Source organism: Tyto alba, unplaced genomic scaffold (genome assembly GCF_018691265.1).
Source record: "Tyto alba isolate M040663 unplaced genomic scaffold, T.alba_DEE_v4.0 Super-Scaffold_7, whole genome shotgun sequence".
In the NCBI taxonomy this organism is placed as follows: Eukaryota; Metazoa; Chordata; class Aves; order Strigiformes; family Tytonidae; genus Tyto; species Tyto alba.
In genome coordinates this window covers 43,794,586-43,816,880 of record NW_024881328.1, presented here as the reverse complement: position 1 = coordinate 43,816,880, position 22,295 = coordinate 43,794,586, and the positions used below count along the sequence as shown (strand labels likewise).

At 42.4% G+C, this 22,295-nt stretch overlaps 1 protein-coding gene across 8 annotated transcripts in view; it reads right to left on the bottom strand.

The window, feature by feature from the left end:
• Nucleotides 1–473: 473 nt before the first annotated feature.
• The window catches only part of PCNT (pericentrin), a 107,680-nt gene continuing 85,858 nt past the window's right edge, over nt 474–22,295 (bottom strand). For 7 of the 8 annotated variants that reach the window (XM_042783738.1, XM_042783739.1, XM_042783743.1 and 4 more), the window contains 9 exons: nt 16,556–17,263; nt 15,535–15,815; nt 14,682–14,784; nt 11,210–11,374; nt 9,649–9,887; nt 8,588–8,676; nt 6,954–7,107; nt 4,953–5,080; nt 474–880 (listed from right to left, as the gene is read on the bottom strand). In XM_042783738.1, the coding sequence (XP_042639672.1) occupies nt 837–880; nt 4,953–5,080; nt 6,954–7,107; nt 8,588–8,676; nt 9,649–9,887; nt 11,210–11,374; nt 14,682–14,784; nt 15,535–15,815; nt 16,556–17,263 (1,911 nt within the window). In that variant the 3' untranslated portion in view covers nt 474–836. The remainder of the gene's footprint in view (nt 881–4,952; nt 5,081–6,953; nt 7,108–8,587; nt 8,677–9,648; nt 9,888–11,209; nt 11,375–14,681; nt 14,785–15,534; nt 15,816–16,555; nt 17,264–22,295) is intronic. The other variant, XM_042783744.1, reaches the window with a different exon arrangement.

Genomic DNA, 22,295 nt, shown 5'->3' with positions numbered 1-22,295 from the left:
CCCCACGTGCACTGCTGCACCACAGGGACACAAGGAGGGTGGAAGGCCAGCTCTGACAGAGTGTCTGGTCCATGGCCGGAAAGATCAGTCTGATAGGTCACACTAGAGGAAAATCTGACTTGCATTTAACTTCCTGAGCAGACAGGGATTAATTATATTGCATGAATTCAGTCAGACCAAAGAGATCATACAAGCATAGCTCGGTCACAGAAGAGCTCAAGGAGCGGTGGCCTGACACAGAATTGGAACGTGATGAGAAAGACTGAGGGGACTGAGGACTTTCTGATTGTAAAATCAGAAGAGCAAACCCTCAATTCACAGAAGGCTACACATATCTCTGGTATTTGGGAGAGTATTTTAGCTATTCTGTTAGTCAGAATGATCCTACAGAAATATTAAAACCCAAAGAATTTTAGGAACAGCAGAAAAAGTAAATAGGTAAGGTGGAAACAAACAACCATGCAATGTAAGAATTCACTAATAAAATGCCGTTTTAATAACTTTCTTTTTTTTACAAGGAATCCAGCTATATGCTATAGAAAAATAAACACCAAAGAGACTATTTGCAACTTACAATACAGTGATGCAGGCACACTTTAGCTGTTAACTTCGTAGTAATTTCACATGAGAATGTAAAACATTGGTCTGAGTGAAAAGTAATTCCTTCTTAAAGTACTAAAATATAATAAAAAGAATCATATAAAAATCTGATGCACAAGCACTGCCCTTTATTCAGTTGCACAAGAGATCACAAGTGCCTCCATTCAGTATGGACCAACTCAGAAGGAAGCAGTAAATCAGGGGGGGTTGCAGTACAGATTTCAGAAGCATTCTCATCACTTTTTCGTGTTTCTCTGGCGAGGTGGGCCTGGAACTTGTCCTAAGTTTAAATAAAACACATGAATATTAGAAAACGGCTCGTGTTATGAAGCAACAGGGTGTAGTTAGCAGCATGCAATTTCCTCAATGTGCTTCACAGGAGCTATGCCGAAAGCAATTACCGCTTTCATGAGCCACCTAGGAATGAGATTTGAAAGCTCACACATCTGCCACAGCGAGCCGGGCTCCACCGCGGCCCTGCCCGGCCCCCAGCGACAGGGCTGCTCAGCTCAGCCCACGGCTCGCCATCCAGTCTGTGGCTGGACAAGGCCTTGTCTCTAAAGGTCACCAGAAACTGGGAAATTGTTTTGCTCACAGCACTGCTCGAAAGGTTGCAACATCATTCTGTAATTCCTGACATCGTTCTGGTAACATGAAAATTACAAAGATGATAGGCACTTTCCACAGCATTGCTATTAATGGTGTCCCAGTTGGGGAATAGTTACTCCAGACACAGCATAAAGCAGAAGACCTTATTCCTATAAATGCTGTCAGGTTTCAATTCTAAAATTTGTTTATCTGTATCTTCCATTAACAATTGCAGTATTTGGGAAAAAACAAACAAGCAAAAAACCACAAAGTCATGGTATTAAGGTTTTTAGGTAAAATCTCGCTGAGAACAATGGAAAAGTTCCCATATGGAAGTGTCACTGTAGCTGTTGACTTAAGCGATACAAGCAAGACTAGAATTTGTAAGCAAAGCTAGCATTTTTGTTTGTTAAATAAGATGAACTCAGAGCACTGGAAAAACAGGCAATGTTTTAAGACTTTCACCAGAGCTGTTGCCCAGCTATACTAGGCTCCCGTGAATGCTGACAAAGCTAAGATTCCTCTCTTTCTAGAGATATGTGTAATCTTAAGGTTTAATTTTTTGAAGTTAACACTAAAAATGTGTTAGGAATGCAGCGTGTAATCATAAAAACTTTGCCTCAGAAGTTAACTTAAGAATCATTATCTTTCCAAAAGGAGTAAAGTCAGTAGTCACAATTAATAATGCCTTTTATAAATTGTAGGGAAACTGAATGAGAACAATACAGTACCTCTACAATGGAGGTTAAATATTCAAAACCTGGTACTGCTGGGGAGCCAGGGTAGTGGATGGGATTTGAATGAGCATCTGCAGTGACTGCAGAGCCAAGAGTTATTAACTTAATGCTGTGATCAGTGACTGAATCCCCACCCCTTCTCCCACAGATGATCTGCTGGCAGTAAAGACCAGAGGAGTAGCCAGCAGTAAGAGTACAGTGACTCACAGAGATTGCCCAGGTATAGTCAAATATTTTTCTCATCTCCGGACAACCGATACAAAGCCACACATCTTTGGGCAAAGGCTGAAGGACAATTACAGGAGGCAAGTCCACCTGGGAAACAGCAGCTGACAAGGGTTATGCTTAGTGAAAAAACGTGTAAGATGTGAATGTGCAACGTGCGAAGGAATCCCCATGGCCCCCCGCTACAGTGCCACAGCCAAATATCTACCCGGACACCCTTTCCAGCTTTTGGCTGAAATTACAGGGAGCCAAGGGTGGTGGAAGGCAGTAAATCAGTGCTTGCGTGGAGATCAAGGACCATAGTGACCTAAAAGTAGCATGACGAAGTAAACTGGTTGTGGGAAGTCAAAAATAACATGGGGAAGGAACCAGCCATGGCAGATGGATGAGATAAAGGCTGGATGGAAACATCCATGGCATTATCTGACCTGGTGGCGCATATTAGCTCAGACCAGAGACCCAGCAACACCAACCTGGATGAGTGAAGCAAGCTTTGAGGACGATGCTCCAAAGACCCTGGAGGAACAGCTGTCAGCAGGCTCCTCAGGAGCCTCCGCACAGGAGGCAGAGCTGGAGCTTTGTGCTTCTCCCTGGGCCTGGCCTGAAGCTCTGCGCTATACCCAGATGTGCACCGTGGTCACGATGATCCCACCCCTATCAGTGATTTGAGCTAACACGGGTGCCTTCCCCCAGTCACCTCCCGGGATCGCTGCCCAGGAGCGTGACTTCCCCTGGCGTGGCCGTGGGCCGTGTGCGCAGGCTCTGCGTGGATATTGTACATTTTGTGTCACTGTTTAATTCATGCTGCTGCCCTGCAGTGGGGAAGGCGGGAAACAGGAGGCTGCCCCCTCAACAGGATGATTACACGTATTGTCCTGGGTTGAGTGAGTGGTGGAGTTTTTTGGTGGCAGGGGAGGGGGCTATCGGGGCGGCCCCCTGTGAGAAGCTTCTCGAAGCTCCCCCAGCTCCACGTCAGCTCCACTTCTGTTTGGGAAATTGAGCCAATCGGCTGCGCCTCTGCGATAACGTATTTAAGAAGGGACGTGGTGACGGGCAGTGGGACTGGAGAGGAGGAGTTGCTGCAGCTGCCTGAACACCAAGGTCAGTGGAGGAACGGAGGAAGAAAGGAGGGGGGAGGTGTGCCAGAGCAGAGACCCTCCTGTATCCTGTGGGGAGACGGCAGGGCGGCCCCCCCCTGCCACCCATGAAGGGCTACGGTGGAGCAGACATTGATTTATGGCCTGTGGCTCCTGCTCGGATGGATCAAGGTTCTGTGCCCGAAGAAGGCCGGGGTCTCATGGGAAAAGGCAGCCCCGCTGCTGTAATTCAGTGCTGGGAGGATTGCAGCATGCGGGGGAGTCCCACGCCGGAGCAGCTCGGGAAGGGCTGCAGCCGTGGGAGGGAATCCAGTCAGAGGAAGTTAGTGACCCATGACGGAGCAGTGTGGGGAACGCTGCGGCCCGTGGGAGGAACTCAAGTCGGAGAAAGTTTGTGGAGGACTGTCTCCTGTGAGAGGGGGACCACGATGGAGCAGGAGGAACAAGTTCCAGAAACTCCTCTCACCAAAGAGAAGGGAAGTGGCAGCGCTGACTGCACCCCCCATTCCCTGCCCCTGCGCCACTGGGGGAGGAGGTAGAGATATCGGGAGCAGAGCTGAGCCCGGGAAGAAGGGAGGGGTGGGGGGAAGGTGTTCTCAAGATGTGGCAATGCTTCTCACTCTCCTACTCTGTTATGTGTTGTTAGTGTCTGTAATAAATGTATGTTCTTTTTTTTCTTCCCCTAACGAGTCTGCCTTTTGCTCGTGATCATAAAAGGGGGATTTTCCCCCATCCCAGTCCTATCTCGAACCCCAAGCCTGGCTCTCTGTCCCTTCTCATTGCCGGAGGGGAAGGGAGAGGGAGCTGCTGCATTGTGGTTGGCTGCCAATCAGGCCTAAACCGCGACACGTATCAACAAGGAACAAGTGATCTTTGTATTTGGGCTAGCACAAAGGACACTGCAGCTGGAGGTCCAGCGCTGTGCTCACAGTCCAGAGATACTCATACACTGGCGAAGGCTTAGACATAAGTCTCAAGGGTAACAAAACATTGGAAAACACCTCTAATCGTATCTTGACTGGAGATGATTTGCAGATGGCATCATGACAGTTTACAAGTTCTTCCTTGGGAGAAGGAATTTCTGTGATATCAAGTAGCTAGAAGATGAACTAAGTAAATTCAGTCTAGAAATTAGGTGCAAGTGTTTTAAATACCAAAGATAAGTGCCACTATAACCCTCAGTGTGGTCTTTGATCAATCTTAGAACTAGATGGCTGTTTTTACCAGCCTCCAAATTTTTTTTAATCTGCTGTGGAATATGAGGAAGTGATAAATGAAGGAAGTATTGTAGTTTGTGCTGCAGAGAAAGACCTGTTCAGCTATTACAATGGGGGTCTCTGACTTTAAAGCAAATTATACACAACTTCATTTAAACTGCAACACTTGCTTATTTAGACTTGACAACAGGAGGGGGGGGCAGAAATCACATGAAATCATTCAGCCTTATCTCTGAAGAATTTCACTAAGAACTTATTTTGAGAAATGTCACACTTGGTCTCATTTTAGATACAATTCACAAAAAGTTTCATTTCAGAGACTTTCTTTTGCCTCCTTCCCTCCCCCACCCCACCCAATAATTACAATGATTCATTAAAATGATGCTCTTTACATGCTTTAAATGTTATAGGCAATGTGTAGGAAGACAACCTTGCAAAAAGCAGCCCATACTGATGGCAGCTGTAAGGGGTAACAAGGTGGTTCTTACCTGGTTGCACACCCCCTAGCCTTTGCTGGATAACCTCTAAGCGATGGATGTATTCTGTTAGCGATCGCTCAGGATCCTGAGTAGGCAAAAGTGACTTTTCTGAAGCTGAATTTGTGGATGGATGCAATCTTGAAAGGAAAACAAATTATTTTCTTCTCATGCCATCATCTCAAATAAATAGAGTTACATTCACATGAAGCAGTAATTCTGTGCAAAGCAAACTAGAACAACAGTAAAAACCACCGTCACCAAAAAATTACATATAAAACTATAGACCACGAAGTTTTGTATACAGGGGAGCCAAAAGAGAGGATGTTTTGATGAAAGCTGGAGTATCTATGAATCTCTACTGATATGCAACACAAAGTCCCTCAGGTAAGAAAGCTGCAGTCAGAGGCAAGTCCAAACGGCCAAATGAGAAGAGACCCACTTCTGCAGAGAAGGCCTGGAGAGGAGCATGCTGCCTCCAGGTGTGCACTCTCCTGTTCAGCAGGTAAAATGCTATTTTGAAGGACTAGGTTGAAAAAGGGGACCCTTTAGATGGTATACTGCATCTCCTTTCTGTACATTAACAACAAATTTCAAATATTAGCAGAAATACACCTCAGCGGGGACACTGTGCTGCTATTTGGAGCTAGGATTTGTTTCTTCTCCCTGCACCTTTTGATTAGCGGCAGGTAGTTCCTATCCATCCCTTCCTTCTGTATAGCTTTGCCAGGAAACAAAAGCAGCAACAGGCATTGCTTAACTCATCTCAGATCTGTGTTAGACTTGAGCTACTGCTAACGCAGTCACACAGAGTCATCAGTTGGGGCCTACTATTATTAATACCCTTGTTCCATACCATACAGATGACTTTTTGTGATAGGTAAGCTGCCCGCTACTCTTTCCGGCTGTCAGACCCATGGCATGTCAGTGCCATGACAGAGGAACAGGGTGAGGTAGAATTAGGTCTTTTGGGAGATGCTTGCCGGTTTCTGACTCTTCAAAATGTTTTGCTAAATCCTATGCAAACCAGAACACTACCTGTCCTTTGTGACAAGCACTGTCCTGTCCCCCTAAACAGTCAGCAATGTTAAAAAATCTAAAATAATTTGGAGCATCTGCTGTCTTTGTGTACTTCTACATCACCACAGCTACTTCCTTGCTACTCTTTTTTTCTCTTTATGAGGAAATTCTTCCCTGCTGGTTGAACTTTCTGATTTAGCAAGGAGGTTAAGAAACAAATATGCCCCAAGATGACGGGACAGAGAACAGCTACCTTCCGCATCAACTCCTGCAAATCCCTACTTTCAGGAGGAAGCCACACACAAGGAATGGCTTGGGAGAAGAGACACTACACCCAGGAATGGACTATGCAAAATGCCTGAGGTTCCCCTGTGTCCCAGGAGAGCCTGGGTGTGGGAAGGTCAAGGCCACCTTCCTCCAACTCAAGCGAAGAGCTTGCAGCTCAGGTGTTGTCTTAGCAGCGCTGTGCAGAATGTCACCCGTGACATCCAACCCAGCAACAAGTCACTGGGGTTGTGTTTCTGTGCAGAACTGGCCATAATTAATGAAAAACTGCAACAGCACGCACCCTGCAAGCTCCCCATATCCCATTTGTGTGTGTGCACAGAGTCTGAAGGCAGCTAATACTAATGCAGCACTGTCATATTGTAGGGGAGCCTCTTCCACAGGATGCTCAGAAATTAATCTCCAACTTGGATGGCAAAGGCAACAAGAACTACCCCTCAAAGAAGGCTAACAGACATAGCCATTGTAAATCCTGTCCAAATTAAACTGGGGAACACCACTAGGAATGCTCTCAGTCCAAGAATGTCAGACGTGCTTAAAGCGAACGAGAAGTTTTCTTCTGTAGCATCTTGAAAGAAAGAAAACATTTACCAGATCCAAGAAAATAAATTCCTCCTCTTGTTCAAGTACCCCCTCCGATAAGTGATTACATTTTTCGGAAAGACGGTCCTTCGGGGTGACTAACACAGCCAGAGATTGCAGACTGACCTGTTGTGTAAGCAGCGGGAGGCTCTGGGGGAGCAGCTCACAAATCTGGCAGAGCTGGTTCTGTGGCAGAGCCCGGTGTCCCGGGTGGGGGGAGAGCTGACCTGAACGGGTGGGGGCTGCTGCTCTTTCAGAATTTCTGTTCTCGCACCAGAGGCTGTGTTAAATATGAAACAGTTAAAAAAATATGCGCAGGGAACCATTCAAAACAGGTTATCATAAACCTAACCAATAAAACCCACAAGAATTACTGCCAAGTACAATTGTGTTTGGTTTTAAATGCAGCTAACATACACTTGCTACAGCTAATTGCTTCTTCATTTTGTTTTTGTTTGTTTGTTTTAACCAGACTTAACATAAGTTTGACGTTTTAATGTCAAACAACTGCCTCCTGCAAATGGAGAACTTGCACTGTTTTCTTTCTCCAGACTTGCTTTTTCAGTAGCTGTTGCTATATCCACACAGGGGACGTTCTGATATGAACAAAGTATTTTTCAGGAAATTTTAATACTTGTTGTTTGCTCTTACTGTATGTTACTGTTGACTTACACCCTCTGACTTCAGAGACAACAAAGATTTTTTTTGTTTGGTGAAGGTTTTGGGGGAAGTAGGGGGGCGAGGTGTTGTTTTGTTTTCATTAAAAAAAAGAAAAATCCCTTCAGATAAGTCCTTTAAATCACAAAAAGAAATCAAACACTTTTTAACAAGGCTGCCAAGATGCTATTTTGTAGTGAGGTAGAAAGTTCAGCATGCGTTTCAGGATTCAAGTTTCATAGGAACCACATCACAGTGGTTTAATGTAGGAAGGTGTTTGTGTTTTTTTTTTTTTTTTTTTTTTTTAAGTATTTCCAGTAACTTAGAAGCAGTGAAAATTATGTAGTACCAGGTAATAAAAAAAATACACTATTTAATCTGAATTTTTTTTTAGTGTTGAAAAGCCACAAGTAATGGAATATTGCATTAAATGGGACAGTTCCACAATACTGGGTACTGCATTAAGATGTTTTTTTGAATTCTTACAAATACATCCCAGAGTAACTCAAAGGAACACAGTCCTTACAGAATGCATCAGACCATCTATACATCCACTCCAGTTTGTCATCTTTGATAGCACTTAAACCCCAGAGAAAACAGTTGTGGGATATCTGCCATTGGATTAAGTCCCTTCTGAACCTCTGGAATCACATAAAACCCCCTTTTCTCTGGTAACAGTAGCAAGTACACCACTTCACAGCCTTACTTTGATACCACGTGTACCCATTTTAAAACTATTACAGCTGTATTTGTCCTTGCCTTATTAATAACTCGAGGCATTAATTTCCATTACAGGTAGCTTCAAACTGTACCAGACATAATTCCCTGATGAGTTTTAAGAACACAGGACTCTGTTCAGCAGCTTGAACAGTTGCAATAAAGGGAGAAGAGGAGCTTGCCATTGCTTCAAACTATAAATTATGAAAGTTTTCAGTTGTAATTTCTTACAGTGCCCTTGTAAACTCATAATTACTGTGTTCAGTAAAAGGATAAACTAATTTGTGTTAACATATAAACAAATTTTGCCACTTCTGTGGGTATTTTTTTCTGTTTTTAAATGAAACATGCATTATTAAAGCAATGTACTTGTCCAGAACACTTACCTATATTACCTCCTATACTGTGAGAAACGATTTCACCCTGTGCGTTCTTCCTGCTAACTTTGTTCCACTTTTTCACCAAAAACTTTAACCTTAAGAACAAAATAAATTTGCACAATCATTAAAAATAAGCAAAAACTCACTGAATTTTAATACTAAACTCTTTGTTGGCATGAAACATATTAAACAACATAAGAAACAATCCTTGCTGGAATGGAGGAAGAATTCTCCAACCTCAGCCTTTAGAACAAAGGCTTATCCCACTTTACTCTGCAAGGATCCTCTAACTGTTGGAAAAGTTTTCTTGTTGTGGCACTGCTCCTCCACTCTGTCCCTAATCCCCAGAGGTCTGTGGCAGCTCTGCCTGCCTCAGAGGAGTTCCTTGGAGGTCACTGTTACTACCTGATTTGACACTGCTATCATTAGAGCATCCACGTCAAAGACAACAACCTAGAGACAACCTGTGCCATCTTCTGAAAGTCTTAAACTTGCTAGTAATCTTTTTTACTAAACAAGGAAATTGCTCGGAAGCACGCACCTATGACACTTAGAACTTTATTCTTTTTTTTTAATTAAATGGACTCAAAAGCCATTATGAGATGGCATATTGTCCCAAGCAGAGCTAACAAAATCCATTTGATAGTAAGTGACAGAGTATGACAGAATCATACCCAATGAAACAAAGGCTAGTGGATTCAAGAGAAGAAAGCCATCGCTGATGAGATGATCATACTTTGATACAGGGCAGACTATCCAGTGACTCCAAACAGATTAGGGCCAGACTTGAGGACATCAGTTCATAATGGTTGTGCACTGATTCTCAAATATACTGCAGCTGGGTATCTCTCAAGACAGAAGCATCTTTTTATAAATCTTTAGTTTAGTGTGCATCCAACTTAGCACTGACTCCGAAATAGCAGTTCGGTCAAAGTTCTAGTTAACAAGTCAGGTTTGAACTAGTTTTGGAGACAGCCATTAACGTAGAATAAACCATAGGGACTATCAATTTTTTAAATGTCTAAGAAAGCACCACGGACGAGAGACAGCAAGCATTTTGGCTTTACCTTGATACTGCGATGATTGCCCTGACTGCACATCTGAACTTGGTAAAAGGACGGGAATGTGATCCAGAAGGCTGCAGGTCTGCAGGTGAGGGGTAGATTCCCATGCGTGCTATTAGAGAGAGGGTTGCTTGCTCACAGTCCTGAAATCCACCAAGCAGCAGTAAGAGGTATTTCTTCTGATAAACTAGAGCCTTTCTAAAGCTCTCTGCTCTCAGGTACTTCCTATATAGTCTCTGCAACTGGAGAAAGGGAAAAAAAAAAAACAAAAAAACAAGGTAATCCAATCTGTTAAGTTTTAGCTACAGAAAGCTCAGAAAAGTTGGTTGCTTTTTCCAGCAGTATCTCCCAAAACCTGGTTGGGAATGGGTATCTAAAATCTATTTTGCTTCACAAAACTGTAGAAAGCCAATTATGAAGTATGGAAGCAATGTACATTTATCTCTAAAATGAAATTTTGAGCAAGTATATGTCTAACAGACTCTGACATGGCCAGTTTTGGTGCAGGAGATCTGTATTACACTCTGGCAGTTTGGACACCAGCACATGGAGTCTTGTACAAAGCCTACTGTATTTCTGTGTGTCTATGAACTCTTGGCTGGGCTAGAAAATTTGGCATAGTTACTAGCTGGTGTGCAGAAAACCAGCCACAAACAAGCTATCTTCATGTCAAGGGCAGCTGGAACAGTTCTGTACACAGCTAAAAATCACCCCAAGTTTGGAGTGTCAGACTGCCTTCAATCTCCTGAATGTTTCAAAGCAAAATTGTCACACCGAAAACTCTAAAAGAGCTTAACTTTTTAACAAAAAACATCTACTTTAAATAAATATTAACTAGCAAGCATGTTGGGATAAGTGTCCATCTGACCTGATTACAATCAAATGTGTCAGAGGAATAAAAAGTATTTAAGATTAGAGGGGGGGAAAGCAAAAATAATGGATGTATGATATTTTCATGCTTGGACAAGAAATCTGAATCTCCCTCTCATTAAAGAGTAGAAAAGGATTCCAAAGAGCTACGTTACTTTTGATGCAAGTTCCTGTCTAACACGGATAAAGTTACAAAGGAGATTTTCTGATGAGAGACATATGAGGAAAGTGTTCCGAATTTAATATGCAGTTTATAAAACTGTTCATCTATAAAATCACTTTTTAAAATAGCAACTGAAAAAAAGATTACAGCAATAAGTACAAGTTAAATGCCATAATCTGACAGATACCTACATCCCCAGAAATCTGAGCTGTACACTTCCTGACTTCTCTGCAACAGCAACTGTTAGTAATTCTATTTATTTTTTTTTAATAAATAGGATAAATTACTTGTTCTACATGTAACACTAATCCCATAGCCAATGCCCAAAAACAATACTACCAAGGACTGAACTCTCCAGAGACTTTAATGATCCTGAGTTGGAAACAGTTCTCACACAGCAAATCTGTGCAACAGGCAAAATTGTGAAAGCAAGACAAGTGCCAAGGATTTAAATGACACACTAATGGCTATGGCATTGCTCGCTCACCAAGCTCCAGACAGCCCATTTGTTGGCCACCACGATCATTTTACCTTAGGACTGGAAGTTTCTACCACTGGCTTGTTTTCAATCTCAACAGTTGCTTTTGCCAGTTCAGATTCAGCCTGTTTCAGTGCATTCTGCAAAATGCTTCTCTCTCGCTGCCAAGCATCTCTTTCCAGTTCTTGAACAGAGACAGTGCCATCTGTGGATCTGATCTAAAAAAGAAACCCAGTGGAAGTGAGCCATGACAGTTTTTGCACATTACTTCCACAGCCAAACATCTCAAACTGAATAACCACCTAAATTCATGGATTAGCTAAAACATAAAAGTAACGTGCCTGAAAATCAGCAATAGCATTCAGTGTTAAACATTAGGATGGGAAACTGAAACACACAAGTAACTCTTCTGAGGAAGTATCAAATTAATTGTTAACCAAGCTACCCCTTCTCCACAGATCTGTCTAATCAGCTTTACAGGAATCCTATTCCCTTTAATAACAGAGTCTCCCAAACACTTAGAAATGGAAACAAATTATCTGGCTTTCTTCCGCATCCAAAGGCAGCACAGAAACTGTGAAGAAAGATGTCTGTACATAGGTGTGCACAAAAACATGTTGTGAAGCATCTACAGAAGTAAATTCTGAAAAAAAAAATCACACTAAATTCTGAGAAATTCAGTTTTGTGGTAAGTCATCTCTTGTAGGAATGAGACCCACAACTCCTGGTCCAGTTCTTCTGTGGAAGTTCTGCCTGTACAACCCTCTTCATGTTGACTATCAATTTAATGGTCAACAGTTACACCAGTGCATGATGCAGCAGACCACAGAGAAACAAAAGATATTCTTTGAGATGGTTAATGTTATCCCTTCAAATAAAATCTGTACATTGGAGGAGCCAGTACTCACAAGTGACCCCAATTTCTCCTAGCAACTTATTTTAGTACAATCTTATTAGGAGTTTGAACTTTTCCGGGAGTAATTTCTTATGAATACTTTAATACACTAATATGTGTCATTTACATTTGTCTTCACAGAAGAGCACTTGTCAAGTAAAAACTCTTATATAATAAAGTTTAATGAACCAAAGCCATCTAAGTCTTTTTAACTGCCTACAACCAATACAGGAACAAATGGGGATTCCGACGCTAGCCATACCTCCACGGCACATAATCCACCTCTCTCCCTTTTGACTTTGTAACTTTAAAATTTCTGAAAGCAAAGGTTCTCCACTTCCCAGCTTCTTCTTAACACTTCTCAGAGTTAAAAAAATGCGCCAAGAATCTAACACTACCTTTGGTATGGTTCTGAAAATTTCTGTTCAAGTTAAACTCTTGTCCTATACTTACTATCTAATTCATAGAAGTTCTATACAATTTCAGGATTTTATACTGAAGCTAAACTAAAGCATGCATTTCCCTACATACAGCATGGTGGCTGCACCACACCACACAGAGATGGGACAGAAAAGCATTTTGAGAACAAAAGCAGAGGTACAGAGTTCAGATACAAAACATATTTCAAATAAGTATTGCTAAAAAAATTTCAAACATGGGAAACAAAACCCATCTGTATTGTACTGAAGTGGAGGGAAGCTGCTTTATATTGGTCTCAGCAAGCATCCCAGTAAGGACCACAGTCCCACCATCCCAGGCATTTTACAGACCTACAAAAGCTCAGCTAAAGGCAGTAACAGATACTTGTAATATCTGAAGGAGTTCTACGTGATCCATCTGCCTACTTGATTTCTACTGCACCAGTTGATACTTGAATAACCAGTTGACTCCATATTCATTTTGGCATTTTTCCAGTTTCCCTGTCTAATAGTCCCCAAACTTATCACAACTCATGGAGGTAACAGCAGTAAATTCCTTCAGTCTTCAGAGGATGTGGTTCAGTACCTTAAAAGAAGGAGAAATTCAGGGAAGAGACTGAAACAAAAGGTGATTCTGGAAAAAAATCAAAGCCTGGAAAGATGGCAGAGAGGAATAGCCTTTGTACCCATGAAAGAAAGGATATCAAGGTCAAGTTTTTGGTCTCTAAGCTATAGAAAGGTGTATGTCTTTGGAGTGCTCCACTAAACTCGTTTTTTCTTAAACAAAACTTAAGTCAGAAAACTTGAGGCCCTTTGTTTTAGTGTGGTCATAGTCCCTGGAGGAGGCAATTGCAAAGTTTGGTCCCACAAGAGAAGGGACTGCCATTCTACATGGCATTCACAGGCTTAATGCTAAGGGGTCTGCTAACTGATGGTGGCAAGAGCCTTGAAAACACCAAAGTTGTGAAAAGCATTTGCAACAGCATTTCTAATGCAGAAGACCTAATGGCATCAGGAAGAACAAACCACCCAAACTATTTTGTTTTTTCCAGCAGAGTAATAACTTGGAGGGACCAGAGCCAGAAAACCAGCTCAGATCTGGAGGGAGTTCTGCTAAGTCAGATTTAAATAGAGCCATAAGGTTGTCTGGTTCTCCCCACAGGCTCTCCAAGCATTTTGTCTACAGCAGAGGGTTCTAAAGAATTGTGAGAGGAAGGCTTAACCAAAATAACTCGATGAACACCTACTTGGAAAGATGTTACATCCCCCTCCTCAAGGCAGGAGATGAACCCTTCGGCAACCACCTAAGTGGTTGCACAGGCAACTGAAGGAAAGTATTTATCGTATTTTGTAAGCAATTAGACACAGGGAGAGCTTGCTCCATGCCAAGCCAGCTTGTCATACATCACACTTGTATTACAGAGCACGTAGGAACAACAGAAGTTACAAAAGCCTCTTCGTGTACCAGACAGTCAGAACTCTGAGGTGTGTTTTCTGGGGATCTGCTATCAAGCAGATGAGGAAATAGAAAAGCTGAATTGAACAAGAGCCAAGACTGTCAGTTAGCCCTAAATACCAAAATTTTCGCTGAAATGTGGTTGAAGATTTCTTTAGTATGAGAGAAATTCATTAATGATAGGGCAAGGTTATCTGGTGAAGAAGATGAAATCTAAAAAACTATGTATTTGTGATGTACTTTGCATCAATAGACCTGAGCTCAGATTTGATAATCCCTAGGCCTAATATAAAGTAATTGCAATACTGCAAACATCAGTCAAAACACTCCTCTCAAGTTGACAAACCACTACGGCACTTTTTGAAAATTACTTGACAATTTGCTGAAAAACAGCTGTCTCTGGATGCATACTGAAGCAGCACAAACACATCCCAGGGTTTGAGATCCTTGGACACATTACATATCTATGAAAAAAAAATACCATTAGAAGCAGACTTTGCAATACAACAAAAAAAGCAGGTCCTGATACTAATATATGTTAATACAATAAAAGTGTGAGAGCAAGAGTACATCTGTACATTTTTTTTCCATCCCCAAGGCAAGCCACAATTTTCATCAGAATTTTTTACCAAAAAAAAAAAAAAAAAAAAGGATGGGGGAGGCAGGCGGAAATCAATCAAATTACATGTGTACTGCAGCCCAAAGAATACAGAACAACTTACTGACAGTCAACAAAAATATACTGGTTTCCTTACCTGAGATGCAGGGGGAGACAGTAAATCTGATTTTAGTTCCTTTAATGTCTGCAGTAAAGAGGCTACAGCTTCATTGTTTGATGCAGACCAATCGTTAACTGTTCTGTTAAACAGAAATACTTTTTCAGTATCAGGTTGTTTTGTAGTGAAGTCAATGTACATTTGATTCCTTCTCCTCACTGGATGACCTTTAAGTTTTGAGGCTGTGCTTGCTTATGCACTATTCGCCACATAAAACACTATGAATACACACAGAAATTAGCAAGTTTTGTTAATTTTCAAGAGTAGAATTTCTAAATAGCACTGCATAGGATTTGTTCAGAAGTCTGTATTTTATACCAGTCTGAAATTCTATCATGAAATTCAGGCTGCAGCAAAACGTCCCTCGTATTTTACGCTGCTGCCAAAGACAAAAGAAATTACTGCTACTCGGCCACTCATTTCTGACCCCTAGCTTTTCTCTGCCATGCCCAATGGAGTTTCCCATTCTAAGCATGCAGATGTGTTGATTAACCTGTTTTTTTGATTGCTCTCTAATTAGACTGCTGCAGCTGCCAAACTACCAAACGACTCTTTCCAGGAGGGGTGTTTTTTTTGGATTTGTTCTTTTTAAGCAGGGTCACATCACAGATCTAGTTCAAACACAGGCACACGAGCTTCTAATGAGAATGGCTGCAGTGGGATGATAATAACCAGAGTCTGCTGCCACCATGAAACCATGGTTTCACACATGGTTGAGTCTTGTAAGCACATACATTGCTCCCTGCCTTCAGCACAGAGCTCTCAGCCATGACTCACACAAGTTCAGAAGCAGAATGGAAAGAAAACTACTGATTTATGAACAGCTACTCACTTATCTAAAGTTTTATATATGAACTCATTCAAGTGCACAGCTACAAAAAACAACTGCTGTCTTATCTTCTCTAGCTGTTGTTGCTGCTGTTGCAAATGTGGTTTTTCAGTTTCTTTTGTCATGGTCTGTTTGGCATTTCGATCTTTGTTTAAGGTACACGACAGTTCTTGCTGACGGTTTGGAGGCAGGAGGTTTCTTTCTCTTTCTTCTAAGGCTGCCAGTATTTCCTGCAGCTCTTTAATTCTTTGTTCATCCCTCTGGTGTTGCCATTCCAAGTTTTGCTATTTGAACAGAATAAGTAGTAGTTAAAGCCATCTTATACACACACACACACACACCCCATATATATATATATATTTATATACACACACACACTCACATACAAGTGGGTTTTGGTTGGTTTTTTATACACACACACAGAGACTGCAAATAGCATCACACCTAACTAGCATATCCATCTCAGCATTCCTTAACTCACAGACCACTTTTAAAGGAAGGCTTACAGTACTGCCTTCCAGGGCCACCGGGAAGCCATTTAATGACTCTGGCGTGGTCGTTTTCTCCATCCATTTCCAGTCATGGTGATTGACAAGTCTCCAGAGAGCCTGCAAAGCCTCCCTCCCTCCTCTAATGAAAGTGAAGGAGTTGAGAAACAAGAAGGGTGAAATGGATGCTGCCACAAACCATAATTAGGAGCCTAGCTCAAAATAAGGGCAACGACATGAAATTTAGTTCAGTTCTGTTCTCCATTTAAGCCATATTCTTTTCCATCTGATAACAACCAGCAATTTCCAGCATAGACAAAGATGCAAAGACCAGGTTCTGTCAACAATAAACTCAGACACAAACCACTGAAAACAGCTGTGTTTGAGAAACGCAGGAAAAGAGCTCATTTAATGTGTTTTTCAGAATGCTTTGTTTAAGGGAAGGAAACATTTCAATTAAAGAACACCGTCCACAGGGCTATAGCCCAGTTTGTGGCTATTTCAGTGTAAGGCAAGGCTTGCAGAGGCATTCTCACCAGTCTCTCTTGATCTCTCTCCTGGTCCTTCTGTTTCTCTAGCTCTGTTTGTTGCTGCTGTCTTTGCTCTCTCTCCTCTTTGCTTTTATCTTGCTCTTTCATCGTCTTGAAGAGCAACTGCAAATGTTCCCAGTCAGCTTTCAGCTTTGCCTCTTTCTCCTTCTGGGCCTCTAAGGAACGGATTACCTCCTGCTTTTGACCCTGAAGAGATTCCAGCGTAGCTCGCAATTTGTCACTGACCTCTCTCTCCTTCTGGGTTTCTTCACAGCACATCTGTACTTCGGCCTCTAGTTGCCTTTTAGAACGAATGGCCTTCTGGTGCATTTTCTCAATAATAGCAGCCAGCTCCATAGTTCGGGACCTCTCTTCTTCCAGCTGGCCTTGGAGCTCTCGAACAAAGGCTTGTTCCAGCAGCGACTCCCTGTGCTGACAAGCAGCACCTTCTTTCACTCTCATGCTCAACTGTTCTGTCAAAACGCGTTCATGATTCAAGGAATTCAGGAGCTCCAATGAACGATTCTTCTCAGCATCCAAATCTCTCTGTAGCTCCGACAGTTTGGTCTGTTCCTGGGACAGCAGCGCTTCACAGCGGGAGTGCTCAATCTGAAGTTCCTTGCGGAGATTATCATTTACTGTTTGCTCGTGCTCCAAGGCTACAGCCAGCTGGCTGTTTTGCACCAACTGCAACTCCGAGGCAGCCTGCAGCTCCTGTTCAGGAGGGAGAAGCACATATTAATAGTCCAGCACAAACACTCATTTGTGACGCAGGCTGACATTTGGCAATTTTCAACCTACTGTTTTATCCAGGAAGAAATTCATGACTGAACTAGAGTTGTTCAGGTATTAAAAAAATTAATTTAAAATTATAAGTTTGGTTTTCTAATTACAAGTGCTGGAAGCATGCTTGTTAACAACATGACACCAAGTAACACAACCAAAGACTGTAATATTAAAGTATCTTCCACTACATTATTTTTTCTTCAATTAGTAAGACCCTCATTAAGAAATTTTACATCACTCAATCACCTTAGTAAGAGACATCTGAAGCAGAAATAACCCATGTTGATTAAAAGAACCAAAAAATCTAAGCAGTAAGAGTGGATATAAAACCTCTGGATTTTACAGCCCATCTGTTTCAAGCACATTGTACAGACTGATAAAAATAATCCACCCATAGGTCCATTTTGGGAGCCAGCCCTTCTTCAGAAGGCAAGGGAGCAACTGAAGGGGCAGTCCCAGGGCCCCTGTAGACAGTCAGAGCTAGCATTGCTGTGCTCCTAGCAGGGGTGTCTGCCCTGCCTCCCCAGCCAGCACCACCTCTCCTCTGACCCAGCAGAAAGTCAGGTCAGGTGCTGAGCGGCATCAGCTTTCCACAGCAAGACTTCAAGGGCTGCTTTTGGAACACAAGACTGCAGCACTGCGAACTGTAAATGGTTTAATCTGTCACACAGTTACACCTGGGGCAATGCACTTTTCTCTTTGCCATGGCTAAGATGGTCCCTGCCTTCCCTGCATGAGCAGTCTTTTTACAAAACGGAGGATGTTAGCACCACGTTCTACCATACAAGTAGTAACAAAAATCTCAACAAACAAAAACCACCCAGAAACCTAAACACCTGCCAGAAAGATGATGTGAGATGCCAGACTACAAGGAAATAGAGCAGAATTGTGTTTCCTCACTTAGGGCATTTAACTAGGATTGTTTTGGAGTTATCTGATAGAGCTTGCTTTTGGCTTTTAAGTTTAAAAAAAGTTTTATATTAAATCTTCCTTTTCCAGTCCCTGTAGGCCTTTTACAAGAACTGAGTCATTGTTATCACAGTATCAGAGAGAAAGCTGTTCATTTATTTTCTGTTCAAGTTAGAAGAAAAGGAACAAAAAGACTTTGGTTAACCTCCAAAAATTGTTTGGAAAGGCTCCAGTTACTCTCTCCCAAGCACATGTATCATTGGGTGGCTTTGTCTGTAATCTCAGTTGACCATACACATGTAAGAAACTATGAACTAAGGGTATTGTTTATTGAAATTTATGTTAAGCTCAATGTAAAGGTTAGGCGGCAAAAGACAGAAAAACTGCTTATGCAAACAGCTGCCAGACACCGCTTGTGTGAGACAAGATAACCTGTGAGACAAGATGACCGCGTGAGACAAGATAACCGCAATTGCTTACACAAACCAGATACTTGTGCAAGCAGAAGGGGTACTGATCAAAGACAACCACGGATGTAAAAATGTATAAAAAGGAACTGTTTGAACTGATCAGTACGGCAGTTGGCGGAGCGCAGACTCCCCTGCCGTCCAGCGCTGTCTTTGCTCATATTCTACTTGCTATAATTAATAAAATTATAATTGGATTATGATCCATTGTGGTCTCAATTTATAACAATTTCATGGTGCCGTGACTCGGATAAGGAACGGTGGGCTTCTGTCCTCCGGGGAGGCGCCCCGCGGCAATCCGCGGCCCCGCGACTGATAGCCCACCCCATCCTTACCGACGAACCTAAATTCTAGAATAATGAGCAAAGGAGAAACTGGTAAAATCCCATAAAAATTCTGTGCACGGGAGTCCGGACGAAGACGCAGGACGCGTAAGTATATTGCGAATTTGTTCGCGGGTTTACCGTTCGGGCGGGATTGGGTTTCCTGGATTATAACGAATGAGAGGTTCGATATACTGAACCAAGCAAGTGCGGACCCTTAAGTACTGCGTTTCCCATTTCCCGCGAGGGACTGGGCCAGGAACAAGGGGAGCAAGTGAGTGTGTGTTTGTGGATAATCCAGAAGATGGGGGCGAAGGGCAGCAAGCCTTCGACTCCCATGGGAAGGGTACCCACTGTACCTAAGAATACCCCTCTGGCATATATCTTAGACAATTGGAGATATTTCCCTGGAACACTAGGGAAAGATAAGCAGAAAATGATAGAATATTGTACTAAGATATGGGGAGGGAAGAAGATTTCTAAAAATGTCTTTTGGCCAGTCTGCGGGTCAGAAGAAGATTGGATAAATGCAACAATTAAATCTCTGGGTTAATAAAAAAAAAAAAAAAAAAACCAAAACAAAACAAACTCTTAACCCGGAAGAAAGTCAGTATGCGGGAGTGTGGCTAAAAAGACCGGGAGCTAGACTTTACCCGCTGAATGAAATAAAAACTAAACAAAAGAAAAAGAAGGAAGGGTTAGACGAAACCCTTCTAACCCCCCCTCCTTACATTTCCCCTCCTGCTCCCACAGCCCCTCCAGAGGTCCCCAGAGCGCCCACTCCCCCACCGGAGTCGGAACAAGAGTCTCCCCCTCCTCCTAGACGTGTAACTAGAAGCCAAAAAGGGGCAGCTCAGATGTACCCCCTAAGGGAAATACCCATGGGGGGACCTCAACCCGTGATCGGATATATTTCCGTACCCCTAAACTCGGCTGACCTATGAGATTTTAAAAGAACCGAGATGGGAAACTTAATTGAGGACCCACTCGGAGTGGCAGAAAGATTAAATCAATTTTTTGGACCAAACCTTTATACTTGGGATGAGATGCAATCTATCCTTGGTCAATTATTTACTACCGAGGAAAGAGATATGATTAGACGAGCAGGAATGAGACTGTGGGATGCTCAACATGCCCAGGGACCTCAAGCGGATATTAAATGGCCACTCCAAAGACCTAATAGGGATAATCAGGATCCGGTGCATAGAACTCATATGCAGGACCTGAGAACTATAGTAATTCAGGGAATTAGAGAAGCAGTACCCTGTGGCCAGAATATTAATAAAGCATTTAATGAAATGCAAAAGAAAGATGAGAGCCCTACTGAGTGGCTGGAACGACTGAGGAAAGCCCTTCAGCTGTATTCTGGGATAAATCCAGACGACCCTTTAGGGCAAGCACTCCTCAAAACTCAGTTTGTGGCAAAATCATGGGAAGATATCAGAAAGAAGATTGAAAAGTTAGAAGACTGGCAGAATAGAGGGTTGGATGAATTATTGAGAGAAGCTCAGAAAGTCTATGTAAGGCGAGAGAAAGAGAGCAGCAAGTGACAAGTAAAAATGATGGTAGCAGCGGTCAGAGAGGACCGTAAAGGACGAACTGGTGAACACAGATCTGCTGGAACGAAACAAGGGAACGTAGTAGTAAAGAAGGAACAGAGATGTTGTTTTTATTGTGGAAAGAAGGGACATATAAAGAAGAATTGCAGAGAAAGGATCAGGGATGAGGAAATATTGAAAACGGAATAGGAGAGCCAGGGGCTCTATATCTTAGGGGACCGGAGTCATCATGAGCCCTTGATAAAATTAAAAATAGGTCCCCATAAACAAGAGTTCACCTTTTTAGTAGACACTGGGGCTGAAAAATCGACTACTAAACAAATACCTGAGGGATGTAAAATTTCCCCGGAAAAAGTACAAGTAATTGGGGCAAAAGGAGAACCATTTAAAGTAAACAAAATCAAAAATGTGGTATTCGAAACTGAAAATAAATTTGGAATGGGTGAACTCTTGCTCGTCCCTGAAGCAGAATTTAATCTGCTAGGACGAGATTTAATTGTTGAATTACAATTAGAAATTAAAGTGAAAAATCAAGAGCTAACAGTGTCTACTTATCCTTTGACCGTGGATGAGCAAAAACAAATTAACCCCGATGTCTGGAACTCTCCGGACACAATTAGTAGACTGGAAATCCCACCGATTAAAATCCAAGTTTCTGAACCCCACATACCTGTGAGGGTAAAGCAATATCCCATTTCCCTAGACGGACGGAGAGGATTAAAACCAGAAATTGATCGATTATTAGCACAAGGAATCTTAGAGCCTTGTATGTCACCCTTTAACACCCCCATTCTGCCTGTAAAGAAACCAAATGGGAAATATCGGCTCATACATGATTTAAGGGAAATCGTTTAAGGGAGCACGGGGCGGCTAGGGTTAATCCCTCGTGGGAAGTCCCATCGGCAGGAATTCAAGGGGGGATGGGATTTGTGGATGTGCCGCTCACTAATGTAGAAGTGAGGGCGTATAAGAATGAATTTAGGAGGTTATTAGAGGACCCTGTGGGGCTGTCAGAGAAGACTGATCAATTTTTGGGACCCAGTATATATATACATGGGAGGAGATGCAGTCGATTACGGGAATTTTTTTCTCTCCTGAAGAAAGACAGATGATCAGAACGGTTGGAATGTGGATATGGGAGAGAGAAAATCAGCAGGGGATACCCAGGGAAAGGAAACTCCCTGTAACCCCTCTGCAGTGGAATCAGAATGAACAAGAGTGGAGGAGAGATATGAGTGACTCTAGGTCATTATAATAAGAGTCTGGAGGAACTCCTGAGAGAAGCACAGAAAGTAGATATTAGGAAGGATGAAGAAGAGGCTAAAACTAAAGCTAAAACTATGATAACTGCACAAGAAGCTGTTAAAAAAAAACACAAGGAATCTCAGACGGGAAATCACAAATTTGAAACAGGCAAGGGAATGAAAGGGAAGGCGGAACCAAGAGGCACCACTGGCTAGGGAAATCACAAGGGAATGTTTTCATTGTGGGAAGGGGGGGCATTATAAACAAGAATGCCCCCAGAGAATACGGGACCTGTTGGTGTTTGAAGTAACCCAACAGGATGAGGGTGGTAATCACTAGGGGTGTCAGGGACTCTACCTCCTGGGGGATATACCAACAGAAGAGCCCTTGATAAATTTGAAATTAAGACCCCAGGAGGAAGATTATGTAAAAGATACAACTTGGGCTGTAGGGGCTA